The sequence below is a fragment of the Ranitomeya imitator genome, chromosome 4 (genome assembly GCF_032444005.1).
Source record: "Ranitomeya imitator isolate aRanImi1 chromosome 4, aRanImi1.pri, whole genome shotgun sequence".
NCBI lineage: Eukaryota > Metazoa > Chordata > Amphibia > Anura > Dendrobatidae > Ranitomeya > Ranitomeya imitator.
In genome coordinates, this window is record NC_091285.1 from 400,836,857 (window position 1) to 400,852,034 (window position 15,178).

At 40.3% G+C, this 15,178-nt stretch overlaps 1 protein-coding gene across 2 annotated transcripts in view; it reads left to right on the plus strand.

Annotated features, from left to right (window-relative positions):
* The window catches only part of MKLN1 (muskelin 1), a 195,224-nt gene extending 180,644 nt beyond the window's left edge, over positions 1–14,580 (plus strand). The window contains exons 17-18 of one of the 2 annotated variants that reach the window (XM_069765349.1): positions 7,662–7,716; positions 8,768–14,580. In XM_069765349.1, the coding sequence (XP_069621450.1) occupies positions 7,662–7,716; positions 8,768–8,889 (177 nt within the window). In that variant the 3' untranslated portion in view covers positions 8,890–14,580. The remainder of the gene's footprint in view (positions 1–7,661; positions 7,717–8,767) is intronic. The other variant, XM_069765350.1, reaches the window with a different exon arrangement.
* The last annotated feature ends 598 nt before the right edge of the window (positions 14,581–15,178 follow it).

A 15,178-nucleotide genomic window follows, 5' to 3' on the forward strand; every position in this document is an offset into this window, starting at 1 on the left:
CCATGCGCCCAAACAGTGGTTCCCCCCCCCCACATATGGGTTATTAGCGCACTCAGGACAAATTGGACAACAACTTGGGGTCCAAGTTCTTCTTACCCTTGGGAAAATAAAAAATTGGGGGCGAAAAGATAATTTTTGTGAAAAAATATGATTTTTTATTTTTACGGTTCTGCATTATAAACTTCTGTGAAGCACTTGGTGGGTCAAAGTGCTCACCACACCTCTAGATAAGTTCCTTAGGGGGTGTACTTTCCAAAATGGTTTCACTTGTGGGGGGTTTCAATGTTTAGGCACATCAGTGGCTCTCCAAACGCAACATGGCGTCCCATCTCAATTCCAGTCAATTTTGCATTGAAAAGTCAAACGGCGCTCCTTCCCTTCCGAGCTCTCCCATGCGCCCAAAGAGTGGTTTACCCCCACATATGGGGTATCGGCGTACTCAGGACAAATTGTAAAACAACTTTTGGGGTCCATTTTCTCCTGTTACCCTTGGTAAAATAAAACAAATTGGAGCTGAATAAATTTTTTGTGAAAAAAAAAAAAGTTAAATGTTCATTTTTATTTAACCCCTTAATCCCATATGACGTACTATCCCGTCCAGGTGACCTGGGACTTAATTCCCGTTGACGGGATAGTACGTCATATGCGATCGGCCGCGCTCTCGGGGGGAGCGCGGCCGGGTGTCAGCTGCCTATCGCAGCTGACATCCGGCACTATGTGCCAGGAGCGGTCACGGACCGCTCCCGGCACATTAACCCCCGGCACACCGCGATCAAAGATGATCGCGGTGTGCCGGCGGTACAGGGAAGCATCGCGCAGGGAGGGGGCTCCCAGCGTTCTTCCCTGAGACGATCGGTACACGGTGATGTACTCACCGTGTACCGAGCGTCTTCTCCCTGCAGTCCCCGGATCCAAAATGGCCGCAGCTCTAATCCTGCCCGGCTGTATGTAAGATCACCGATCTGACAGAGTGCTGTGCACACTGTCAGATCGGTGATCTGTGATGTCCAAACTGGGACAAAGTGAAAAAGTAAAAAAAAAAAAAATAAAAAAAAAAAATTCCTAAATAAAGAAGGAAAAAAATATATATATTATTCCCATAAATACATTTCTTTATCTAAAAAAAGAAACAAAAAAACAATAAAAGTACACATATTTAGTATCGCCGCGTCCGTAACAACCCGACCTCTAAAACTGGCCCACTAGTTAACCCCTTCAGTGAACACCGTAAGGAAAAAAAAAAAACGAGCCAAAAAACAACGCTTTATCATAACGCTGAACAAAAAGTGGAATAACACGCGATCAAAAAGACGGATATAAATAACCATGGTACCGCTGAAAACGTCATCTTGTCCCGCAAAAAACGAGCCGCCATATAGCATCATAACCAAAAAAATAAAAAAGTTATAGTCCTCAGAATAAAGCGATGCCAAAATAATTATTTTTTTCTATAAAATAGCTTTTATCGTATAAAAGCGCCAAAACATAAAAAAAATGATATAAATGAGGTATCGCTGTAATCGTACTGACCCGAAGAATAAAACTGCTTCATCAATTTTACCAAACGCGGAACGGTATAAACGCCTCCCCCAAAAGAAATTCATGAATAGCTGGTTTTTGGTCATTCTGCCTCACAAAAAATCGGAATAAAAAGCGATCAAAAACTGTCACGTGTCCGAAAATGTAACCGATAAAAACGTCAACTCGTCCCGCAAAAAACAAGACCTCACATGACTCTGTGGACCAAAATATGGAAAAATTATAGGTCTCAAAATGTGGAGACGCAAAAACATTTTTGCTATAAAAAGCGTCTTTTAGTGTGTGACGGCTGCCAATCATAAAAATCCGATATAAAAAACGCTATAAAAGTAAATCAAACCCCCCTTCATCACCCCCTTAGTTAGGCTAGGTTCACATTGCGTTAATGGGTTTACGCTAACGGACAGCGTTGCACGGCGAAAATGTCACAATTAACGCCGTGCAACGGGTCTGTTAGCACACCCATTGACAGCAATGTGATTTTCGGGTGTAGCACATCGCTAGAGCGTGCCATTTTCGGCTCGCGCTAGCAAGGTGCCGTTCTTTTGTGGCGCGCCTCGGACGCTGCTTGCAGCGTCCGCGGCGCGCCCGAGGTCCGATCCCAGATCTTCCAGAGCGGGGACGTTAACGCGACCACTAAACACGACACCTAAAAAGACATTGCGTTAGCGCAATCCGCTAGCGCTAAACGGATTTCACTAACGCAATGTGAACCTAGCCTTAGGGAAAAATAATAAAATTTAAAAAAATGTATTTATTTCCATTTTCCCATTAGGGTTAGGGTTAGGGCTAGGGTTAGGGTTTGGATTACATTTACGGTTGCGATTAGAATTAGGGGTGTGTCGGGGTTAGGTGTGTGGTTAGGGTTACAGTTGGGATTAGGGTTAGGGGTGCGTGTGTGGTTAGGGTTACAGTTGGGATTAGGGTTAGGGGTGCGTTTGGATTAGGGTTTCAGTTATAATTGGGGAGTTTCCACTGTTAAGGCACATCAGGGGCTCTCCAAACGTGACATGGCGTCCGATCTCAATTCCAGCCAATTCTGCATTGAATAAGTAAAACAGTGCTCCTTCACTTCCGAGCTCTCCCGTGCGCCCAAACAGGGGTTTACCCCAACATATGGGGTATCATCGTACTCGAGACAAATTGGACAACAACTTTTTGGGTCCAAGTTCTCTTGTTATCCTTGGGAAAATAAAAATTTGGGGGGCTAAAAATCATTTTTGTGGGAAAAAAAAGGATTTTTTATTTTCACGGCTCTGCATTATAAACTGTAGTGAAACACTTAGGGGTTCAAAGTTCTCACAACACATCTAGATAAGTTCCTTGGGAGGTCTAGTTTCTAATATGGGGTCACTTGTGAGGGGTTTGTACTGTTTGGGTACATCAGGGGCTCTGCAAATGCAACGTGACTCCTGCAGACCAATCCATCTAAGTCTGCATTCCAAATGGCGCTCCTTCCCTTCCGAGCTCTGCCATGCGCCCAAACAGTGGTTCCCCCCCACATATTGGGTATCAGCGTACTCAGGACAAATTGGACAACAACTTTTGGGGTCCAATTTATTCTGTTACCCTTGTGAAAATACATAACTGGGGGCTAAAACATTTTGCGAAAAAAAAAAAATTATTTTAACGGCTCTGCGTTATAAACTGTAGTGAAACACTTGGGGGTTCAAAGCTCTCAAAACACATCTAGATAAGTTCCTTAGGGGGTCTAGTTTCCAAAATGGTGTCACTTGTGGGGGGTTCCAATGGTTAGGCACATCAGGGGCTCTCCAAACGCAACATGGCGTCCCATCTCAATTCCAGTCAATTTTGCATTGAAAAGTCAAATGGCGCTCCTTTCCTTCCGAGCTCTGCCATGCGCCCAAGCAGTGGTTTACCCCCACATATGGGGTATCGTCGCACTCAGGACAAATTGCACAACAACTTTTGTGGTCTAATTTCTTCTCTTACCCTTGGGAAAATAAAAAATTGGTGGCGAAAAGATCATTTTTGTGAAAAAATATGATTTTTTATTTTTACGGCTCTGCATTATAAACTTCTGTGAAGCACTTGTTGGGTCAAAGTGCTCACCACACCTCTAGATAAGTTCCTTAAGGGGTCTACTTTCCAAAATGGTGTCACTTGTGGGGATTTCAATGTTTAGGCACATCAGGGGCTCTCCAAACGCAACATGGCATCCCATCTCAATTCCAGTCAATTTTGCATTGAAAAGTAAAATGGCGCTCCTTCCCTTCCGAGCTCTGCCATATGCCCAAACAATGGTTTACACCCATATATGGGGTATCAGCGTACTCAGTACAGATTGTACAACAACGTTTGGCATCCATTTTATCCTGTTACCCTTGGTAAAATAAAACAAATTGGAGCTGAAATAAATTTTGTGTGAAAAAAAGTTAAATGTTCATTTTTATTTAAACATTCCAAAAATTCCTGTGAAACCCCTGAAGGGTTAATAAACTTCTTGAATGTGGTTTTGAGCACCTTGAGGGGTGCAGTTTTTAGAATGGTGTCACACTTGGGTATTTTCTATCATATAGACCCCTCAAAATGACTTCAAATGAGATGTGGTCCCTAAAAAAAAATGGTGTTGCAAAAATGAGAAATTGCTGGTCAACTTTTAACCCTTATAACTCCCTAACAAAAAAAAATTTTGGTTCCAAAATTGTGCTGATGTAAAGTAGACATGTGGGAAATGTTACTTATTAAGTATTTTGCGTGACATATCTCTGTGATTTAAGGGCATAAAAATTTAAAGTTGGAAAATTGCGAAATTTTCTAAATTTTCGCCAAATTTCCGTTTTTTTCACAAATAAACGCAAGTTATATCGAATAAATGTTACCACTAAAATGAAGTACAATATGTCACGAGAAAACTATGTCAGAATCGCCAAGATCCGTTGAAGCGTTCCAGAGTTATAACCTCATAAAGGGACAGTGGTCAGAATTGTAACAATTGGCCCGGTCAATAACGTGCAAACCACCCTCGGGGCTTAAGGGGTTAAACATTCCAAAAATTCCTGTGAAGCACCAGAAGGGTTAATAAACTTCTTGAATATGGTTTTGAGCACCTTGAGGGGTGCAGTTTTTAGGATAGTGTCACACTTGGGTATTTTCTATCATATAGACCCCTCAAAATGACTTCAAATGAGATGTGGTCCCTAAAAAAAAAATAATGTAAAAATGAGAAATTGCTGGTCAACTTTTAACCCTTATAACTCCCTAACAAAAAAAATTTTGGTTCCAAAATTGTGCTGATGTAAAGTAGACATGTGAGAAATGTTACTTACCGTATTTTCTGGCGTATAAGACGACTGGGCGTATAAGACGACCCCCAGCTTTTCCAGTTAAAATATAAAATCTTCTCAAAAGTCGGGGGTTGTCTTGTATGCCGGGTGTCGTCTTATAGGGTGGGTGCGGAGCAATCTGCGTTTGACGTATATAGTGTGGGGGGGGGGGAGTGGTCCCGATGGTGAGGGAGCGCCTCACCAGGAAGGTGTAAGTGAAGCAAACTGTCAGTGTCTGGGATGCCAGGGGTATGCAAAAAAGAGAGAGAGAGAGCGGTGCTGTGCCTAGAAAAACACTCCTCTTTCACTCATCTGGCTTGCCCTTGTATCCTATTATCTCCTTCTCTGCCTCTGCTTCACTTACACCTTCCCGGTGAGGCGCCCCCTCACCTTGACATTGGGACCGCTCCCCCCGCAATATGCGGCAACCGCAGATTACTCCGCATCTGCCCTGTAAGACGACACCTGGCGTATAAGACGACACCCGACTTTTGAGAGAATATTCAGGGGTGAAAATGTAGTCTTATACGCCAGAAAATACAGTATTAAGTATTTTGTGTGACATATCTCTGTGATTTAATTGCATAAAAATTCAAAGTTGGAAAATTGCGAAATTTTCATAATTTTTGCCAAATTTCTGTTTTTTTCCACAAATAAACGCAGGTAATATCAAAGAATTTTTACCACTATCATGAAGTACAATATGTCACGAGAAAACCACGTCAGAAACACTGGGATCCGTTGAAGCGTTCCAGAGTTATAACCTCTTAAAGGGACAGTGGTCAGAATTGTAAAAATTGGCCCGGTCCATAACGTGCAAACCACCCTTGGGGGTAAAGGGGTTAAAGGGAACCTGTCACCCCCCTCAGGTGTTTGTAACTAAAAGAGCCATCTTGTGCAGCACTAATGCTGCATTCTGACAAGGTGACTTTTTAGTTACAAACGCCTGCACACGCTGAAATAAACGCTTATAAAATGTGCCCCCACATACCCTTAAATCGTCCCGGGTCGGGACTTTCCTTCCTAATTAGTTGCAGCACAGCCGTCACTCCAGAGCTGTGCGCGCCGGGCGCCGCCTCCCCTTGCTGCGTTATCCCGGCGCCTGCGGTGTAAGTACAAAGGGCAGCACAACTGCGCATGCCTGGGAAAAAAAGCTTACAGCGCAGGCGCCGGTGACGATAATGCAGCAAGAGGAGGTGGTGCCCGGCGAAGCCCTGCCCACGGCCGCGCCTCTTCCTTCAGCTCTACCTATGTCTGCATGCGTTATGCATACCCTATCTTTAAAGGGAACCTGTCACCTCCAAAATCGAAGGTGAGCTAAGCCCACCAGCATCAGGGGCTTATCTACAGCATTCTGTAATGCTGTAGATAAGCCCCCGATGTATCCTGCAAGATGAGAAAAAAGAGGTTAGATTACTCACCCAGGGGCGTTCCTGGTCCAATTCTGGTCCGATGGGCGTCCTGGTCCGGGGCCTTCCATCTTCTTACGATGACGTCCTCTTCTTGTAATCACGCTGCGGCTTCGGTGCAGGCTTACTTTGTCTGCCCTGTTGAGGGCAGAGCAAAGTACTGAAGTGCGCAGTTTTTTTTTTTGGGGGGGGGGGTTACAGGTTTCCTTTAACATTGGGTACGCAGGCCATGTGGATTCCTCCGCATGCGTAGTTTTGAAGCTGCGCCGACCGCAACAAAATCCTAACATGTTGCATTTGACGCAGGTCAGTGCAGCGTCAAGACGACGCATGCGGAGGCATCCGCATACATCCACATGGCCTGCATACCCAATGTAAAAGATGGGGTACGCAGAATGCATGTTGACGTAGGCGAAGCTGAAGGAAGAAGGCTTCCATCCGCAGCCCTGCCGAACGCTAGTGTGAAGCCTGCCTAACAGTTGCAAATCATGCAGCCGCAGGGACTCTAACATATTACTTTAGCACACCCAAGATACTGACACCCAAGCATGCTTGGATAACCTGATATCTGAGCACCCTCGCTCATCACTAGATAGGATCTATAGTTGTCAGAAGAGCCAGACAAACTTTACTGGCCATGCTATGCTGTTATGACTAGATCTCGGCCTTCTGCTGGGGAAATGCGTTGGGGCTACTTTTGATGCGAACTCCAAGAACATGTGATGAGTATTATTTATAAACTTTCCTTGACTTGCAGAGTGATATGCAAAGAGGTGTCTGTATTGGGCAAGTATCCATCATGTACTAAATAGGTGTGGCCTTTTTGTATATGATTATCCACGATTTTGATGGTCACATAGGGCATTTCTAGAGACAGCCGCCGAGATGGAGGTACCATTATCGACCATACGTCAGGTGCCAACCTCCATACAGGCAGTTGTATACAGCTAGGGTTGAGTCTGGGGTAAATTGGTGCCTTCCTTTTGCCTGGCTCTTCTGATATATTTTATCAGTTTTATATTTGTTGCTAATATTCTGTCTGTTTAGTCTCTATTTTGAATGCATATCAAATAAAATTATTCTTTGAGTGTTTTGGCAATTTTTTGGCCCATATAGCACTAGTCTTTCTCTCAAATAAAAAGCTTAAAGTCAACATAAATAGAACATGCTTTATTTACCTGCTTCCTTCATGGAATCCGGATTCAATGTTTATTTGCCTAGAGCTCATCTTTGTGCAATAGTCCATCTCCTACTATCCTAAAGCTAACAGAATGGATATATGATGATTGTCTGTACGACTTGGCGCTTAATTCTACGTTTTTTGAAAACTTTATAAATGCTTTATATAGCTTGAATCCGGAATGATGTGAATTTGTTGATTACATGGATTACATACTAACTGTGAATAACACATTTTTTTGTACAGTTTCAGCTTCTTCCATCTGCACTCTTTAAATCTAACAAAGATTTCACCCCGTTGGGTAAGTGAAATTATTGTAAAAATGTTTTCTGGTATTTTATCAATGGCTGTATAGTAATGTAATTAAGCACTATCAATGATGCAGTATTATGGCAATATAGTAATTGACCATCTTTGATTCAGTATTAATTTACAATAAAAATTTGTAATAAAATATTAATGGGGGAATTAATGATGGGATTAAAGAAAACCTTCTACTTTAGTAAATGTAAAGCTGATCTTTCCTTTAACACCTTTCCTCTGCAACTAATTTTATTTTTAGCACTTACATTTTTTCCATCACCTTCTTCCTGTATTCATAACTTATGCACTTATGTAGTTATAAATATAAATATTTTTTTATGTCAAGTTGTAACTTTGATTGACACAATTTTTCCATACTTTGTGCTGTGGGATAAATTCTGTGTGGAGAAATGGTGAAGTAAAAAGTAATGCCCAATTAATTTTGGATTGTTTCGTCTTGTTCATATAAAGACTTAGGAACGTGATTTTCAAGTTGTCACAATTACGGCCAAAACGTCTTTAAAAAAAAAAAAAAAAAAAATTAAAGACAAGCAGAAAAGATCCTTTGCTCTCGGAGACCCCACGGGTTTATTTTTATTTGTTGCTTGAAGAGGACTTGTTTTAGCGTCTGTTTGATTATTTTGTTCATACTATTTTGGTATATATGAGATTTTGGCAGCTTTTATTGCATTTTTTAAGATCGGTGTGGCAACTGGAAAAAGTAACATTTCAGATTTTTTTTTTTCTTCTTTACAGTGTTTATTATGTAGGTCAATTAGTTTTCTATTTAGATAGCTCATACGTTTATGCAATACAAAATGATTACTTGTTTTCTTTTGTTTTTGTTTTTTTCTTTTTTTTTTTTTTTTTAGTCCCCTGATTATTGATCACATTTTTTTCTATATACTGTATTGCTACTATATTGTTGTAATTGGGCAAAATGGAGTGACCTATATGAACCCCACCACTTATGTAGCTGTCTTACGCAGTGATTTACCTGCTTTTTTTTCTCGGAGTGTTCTGAAAACTTGCCTTTTTTTAATACACAGGGCTCTCGGATGTGGATCACACATACGCTCAGAGGACGCAACTCTTTGATACGCTTGTCAACTTCTTCCCGGACAGTATGACGCCGCCTAAAGGCAATTTGGTTGATCTGATTATACTGTGAAGAACGGTGAAAAGGAGATGGACAAATACTGTTAATTGTTATATGTATAATTGGAACTGAAGTTGAAAAGCGACATGTGCACATTATGTAATAGAAAACGCTGGTTTCTATAGGTTTAGGGTCTTGTCGCTGCTTAAGGTTTAATTTGCAGCAATAGTTTTAATTTGATTTCTCCCCACTTTTTGAGATGCCTAAATATAAGGTAGTCTCCTAATTTTCTCCCCTTATTTAATTACTAGGTTTTTGTCTCCCTAAGTTTTCCTCTATTTAGGGGTGAAATATTAGCCTTTGTTATTTTTGTTAACAATAGGAGGATAGCCCCCTGTGCTATAATTTTTCCTGCATTTACTAAGGTAAATAAGGGGGCTTTGGTGTATGTTACAGTAACATATGGAAATTGAGCATAAGCGCAAAATAGGATTACAAGAAGGACGACCTCCTGTACAGCTACTGTATTTTCTGTATAAAGAATGTGAATAGAAATATACTTCTTTTTTTATTTTTAAGGTTCTCTGCCTTTACTTTGAATATAAAATTGTAGTTTGTAAGAAACTTGTGTTCTAAGCCAAATTTAACAATGGTAATATTTTGAGTTGCAGTACATTGTGCTTATTTATTCATAATCTATGTATATTGAGCACATAACCTTCCTGTACCTTCCGGTACTTGACCTGGAGCAAAAAGTGGAAGGGCAAGCTGTTGTAATTGGCAGTATCCCATGGCTTGTTGTCTGCACCATTTACCCCCAAATTCACTAAACTCTTAAGTGCATGAAAAGTAATAGATCTGAATGCTCCAATGACAAAGGTGATGTGTTAAGGATTTTAGGCTTTGGATGTGCCATACTAGACTGGTGTGAGTTGGGTTTCTATAAATGCACGGGAAAGGCACAATTCATAAGGGCATTTTAGAGTATACCATGCAGAAATGCTAGAACCTTGCATAACTTCAGGATGCTATATAACCGGCTGGTTTGCTTCACTACTTAGCCTGCTGTCCATTTTTAAATCTATCACACTGACCCATACACCCAATTTATCAAGCCAGAGTTTGTGTAACGTTGTGCCAAAGTGTCGCGATTTGTCTTTTTTTTTTTTTTTTTACCCCAATTGCAGTTGGCTTTTTGAAAGCTGGATGGAGCTTGATAAGGTGTGGCCGAGCATACCCGGCCTATTCATCATATTTTACACATACAACAGAATTGTATGCAAGCCACCTTTCTGGTCGTGGTGTACAGCCGTTGAAAGATGGGTTTGTGCATCTTACTCCAGCGTTTCCTTCATTAAGACAAACATGAAAAAGTATTAATGAATCAGGGCCACAGTGTTTTATGATTTCTGTTAAGATCTGTGACTGTGAGTCACCAAGACCAGTGATTTTTTTTGCCTATCTTTATGAATCCGGAACATCTGGCTCAAACACGCACCTCTCATCAAGAGGTGCACGCCTTTCATTGAATCAGGGGCGGTGATAAGTGCTGTGCATTTCCATTTGCCACTCCAGAAGCCTTACTCCAGACCTGAGTGGAGTGCGTTTTCCGGCGCAAGGAATGCCAGAGCCCATGATGAATTAGACAAGCCTTGGTTGTCGCGCCTAACTCGCCCCTCTTGTTCATCCATTAACTAGTCCATTGCGATGTATCAATTTAAAGAAAAAAAAAACATGAAGCATTTTTTTCCTTTAAAAAATCAAAACAAAACAGATAATAGAAAAACAAAAATGCATAACAGAACACACGTGAGTTGAGATGTTGGCTTCAGCTACTTCATCTGTCAAATATGGATGTGTAAATGCAGCCTAAGTTTTGCTAAAAAATGTTTGATGCCATACAAATCGGGTAGTTAATGTTCTCCTGAAGAAAGGATGAGAATAATGGACAGCACTTTAAAATAAAATGGATGTATTCACACATCCATTAAAATTGCGGCTCCGTGAGACTCCGAACAGGTCCTGCTCTGATCTTACTTTGCAAACCAGACTAGACTAATAGTCTATGGGAATCGGTTAGATGCCACTTAAAAAGCTTTTTCTTCTGAAAACATCCCTTTCTCGTTTTGTTTTGTTTGTTTTTTTCCCAACAGTGTGGCTCTTTTGTTTGTTTGTTTTTGTTACTGAAGCAGGTAGACTAAACTTTTTTTTTTTTTTTTTTTTTTATCCATTGACTCTAAACAAGCAATGAGTCAAAAATGGATCAAACTCTGATGGGAAACTGAAGTAGGGAGGATGTCTTACATTTTTTACAGATCCCCATACAATTTAGTGGCCAAGTCTGATCAGCAAACTAGAGCAGACTAAGGGGTGTGTGTCAGACACTTTATAGGTCCATCTGATGAATATAAAAAGCAGACAACACACAGATTTGTCAGAGCAGCCCAATAGAACAAAGGCCACTTTGTAGGGGTTGGGTCATTATTATATATTGAGATCTATTTTTCAGTGGTTTGACTCCAGTCATTGTTCTTGAGACAAATCTATATAGCAGTGTATTATGGTATGTGCTTTAAATGGCTGTGTAAAAACTGCCTTACCTTGTGTAGAATAGGTACATATATAAATATACTTTGATGAGGAAAGTGTTGTCTATGGCTAAATTTAAAGACGCAGAACATAAATGTGGACTTACGTTATGGACATAATGATCCATATGAATAAGGCCTTAGATGTCCAAAATAATTCTGCTCCTTGGCAGCAGTGGGCCATTATTTTTTTCTCCTATTTTTCAATGTCACCTTGTATGCAGGTCATGATTTACCTTGGCATATTGTGATGAGCATCAATGTAATTATCCAGATGGAATACAATGTAAATATTTCCATACATTAACTATGACTGAATGACTTTTGGAATAAATAACACATGGAGGCTTGTTTTTTGATAAATTGTAAATTCTTAAATCCAAGGTGCTGCTGTTCCCGTTGTCCTGTGCTTCACTATACCGTATTAGGCTGGTGGTGTACTATAGATATAGAAGGATTTTTATCCACAATAAAGGTACAAAACTTGGCAAATTTGACACCATCTTCATACTGTTCTGGGAAACGATTAATTTTATACAATTTCTATTGTTTAATAAAAAAAAATCTAACAGATCATCTAGGTATCTTCAGATTAAACCTGTCTACAGCAGGCCTACATATTGGCCAATTAGAACCATTATGGATCCATTTGTATGTGAAAAGATGTAGCAGAATTGTGTTCTATTCTGACTTTCCATGGGTATATTCACATGAAGTCTTTTGAAGTGGAAAAATCTGACTGTTTCTTAAGTGAAATCCACATAAAAAATCCATTTTATTTTTTTTTGCAGTGGTTTACTTCAGTGTCAAACTTGGTGCAGATTCTGAAAATCGGCATCAAAGATACTATTTTTTGTTTTTTCAACGCAGTTTTGGTTTTTAAAACCATGCTCTATGAACAGCAATTTGGATTTTCCATTGAAATCAATAAAAAAGCCTATTAAAGGGAGTCTGTCACCCCTTTTTTTTCGATATGATAAAAATATTGCTCAATTTAGCGTGAGCTCTGCATTACCGCAGTACCTTTCATATCCCCTGATTCCCCACCTTTGCTGAGAAAATACCTTTGTAATCTCTCCGGAATCCTATGTAAATTACCCCGCTATGATGGGCGGGGCCTATTCACCATCCCCCCCACTGGACGTAACGAGATCTGTGAATAGCACAGATCCCGTACAGTTTCGGTACGTGCGCATTGAATTGACCTCTAGCGCCTTCGCAGTGTGGGCAAAGCATAAAATCATTATTGCGCATCCGCCGGCTTTTTACCCTATGCTCTGTGCCCGGGAAGTAGTGCTGTGGAAATCTTGTGTTCCTGGACTTTGCATGGAAAGACTTCCGGGACACAGAACATCATGGAAAATGCCGGCGCATGCACAATGAGTTTTATGCTTTGCCCACTGTTGGGCAAAACATACTGCGCACGCACGAGAGGACATATCAATGCGCAGGAAAATAACGCCAACGCAGTGAAGAAGAAAAATAAATGCGTAGACCAAGGCAGGAGGTGGGGAGAGACAGCGAATAGGCCCACCCATCGGACAGGGGTAATTTACTTAGGACCCCGGAGAGATTACAAAAGTATTTTCTCGGCAAAGGTGGGGAATCGGGGGATATGAAAGGTACTGCGGTAATGCAGAGCTCACGCTAAATTGAACGATATTTTTATCTCATATCGAAAAAAGGGGTGACAAATTCCCTTTAACTTTGGGTGGTTTTTGAAGTAGTTTTTTTTTTTCTTTTCTTTTTTTCGTCTCCAAAATATCCATGGGAACATACTTGAAGCCTGCCGGATTACATTTGAAAGTCCCACATAAACTTCCAGAAAGTATTCAGACGTCATGACTGCAGCGTAGATATATAATACCAGTGCTGTAAAGAACAATCTTGGTTAACCATTTTTGGACTTGAATGTAGAAAAACGCGCGTAGATGGTGACACTACACTGTTTTATATTTTATAACCGAGTATAAACTATAACAGCTGGTGGAAAGGAAGTCTTCCTGAGTTTGCTCCACTTTAATAGCCCAAAATGTCTTATGACTGTTTAATTAAAAAAATAAAAAAACAAAACACAAATGCCCTGCATTGCATTAATAGAAAGCACATTAAGATGTAATCTGCCATTTATTTTGGTATTCTCTGCTTTGGACAGGGATGGATCCCAGCAGATGTAGGATGGGGGGCGGTAATGCAGCACTGACATACACATACTTACCTATATAAATATATATATATAAACTATAATGGAAGTGTGCGTCTCTCCAAATATCTATCATTTCTCTCAAATCACTGCCTTGGTTTAGCAATATTGGGGCTACAACAAATCTCCCAGGGCGCACACAATGTGTGTGATATTACAGGAGATCTCCCAGATGGGTATGAGCGTATTGCGCATGTGTACACAGATCAGTATTGGTGGATTACTACCAGCAGAAATGTGAAAACTGTACTGGAGAAGAGACTATACTGCACTGATCCATATTTATAATGTTTATATTGGTAACTTATAAGCTGTAATACCGTGCTCACAATGAGCACAGCCTTTCAATGAGGACCTGTCAGCAGGTCAAATAAGGCCAGGTTTTTGCAGAACTTAAAAAAAAAACAAAGTCCAATTTGATACAGCAGGAATAAAATAAGAGCACAAACTGGCCACATTTGACCTGGACAGGTCCTCCTTAAGTGCTATATGGAAACCATTGTATGTAGAAGTGCATTATCCTATTACACACCGTGACCTGTGAGACGGTCTGTTCATGAATCTATTCTGATTGACTATAAACCTTCAGCCTCAATTGGTGCCACATTTTCCAGTTTTTAAAGATGCTTTCTACAAATGATATAAATCATGTTCATTATTACTAATACTGGCTGTGAGGACAGGACACTTTATGGAAGGATAGATTACTTGATGTTATTAAATGCTGTTTGACCTGTATGAAGTCCCCGGTCCAGTTGTAGGATGGACTGGTGCTGGTTGTCATTATGTAAGACCTGCTTTTTCATCTTCTATGAGTTCTGATTTTACATTTACAGTGTATGACTTTCGTGTTTTTTCACCACTTTGTTGAACTACTTAGTATTGTACCCTGAATAAATTTATAAAATCATCATATTTCCTTCCAGCTTGTACCAAACCTGTGTGCAAAATAAACAATGTACATAATTTTCAGATTTTCTCCAGTGCATTTGTTAATATAAAAATTAGTTCCTCTTACTGATCATGATTGTCCAAATTCATGCTCCTTGACTATATATTGAAAATACTATTCAGTGATCATGAATGATGTAGAATGTAAAAGCATTTTATGTATTGGGTCTTGTGGTATATAGGCCTCTGTTTCAGCAATTCATTTAGTGTTCAATATGTTTTCTTAGAAAAACGTCATTGGAGGGTGGTAATATTCTAATTAAATAGTAGAATCTAATCCTGTTATGTTTCCTTTTACTCTAGGGCCCTTTCTCCAGTAGACCCCATTGCTTCATGTTTATATCACTGTGGCAGCAATGTGCCCATCTACCAACATCACTACCTCAGTGAATTGCCTTTTTGCTAATACAATTACCTTAACGGGAACCTGTCACCTGAATTTGGCGGGATCGGTTTTCGGTCATATGGGCAGAGTTTTCGGGTGTTTGATTCACTTTTTTCCTTACCCGCTGGCTGCATGCTGGCTGCAATATTGGATTGAAGTTCATTCTCTGTCCTCCGTAGTACACGCCGTAGTAATCTTGCCTTGCGCAGGCATGTACTACGGAGGACATAGAAT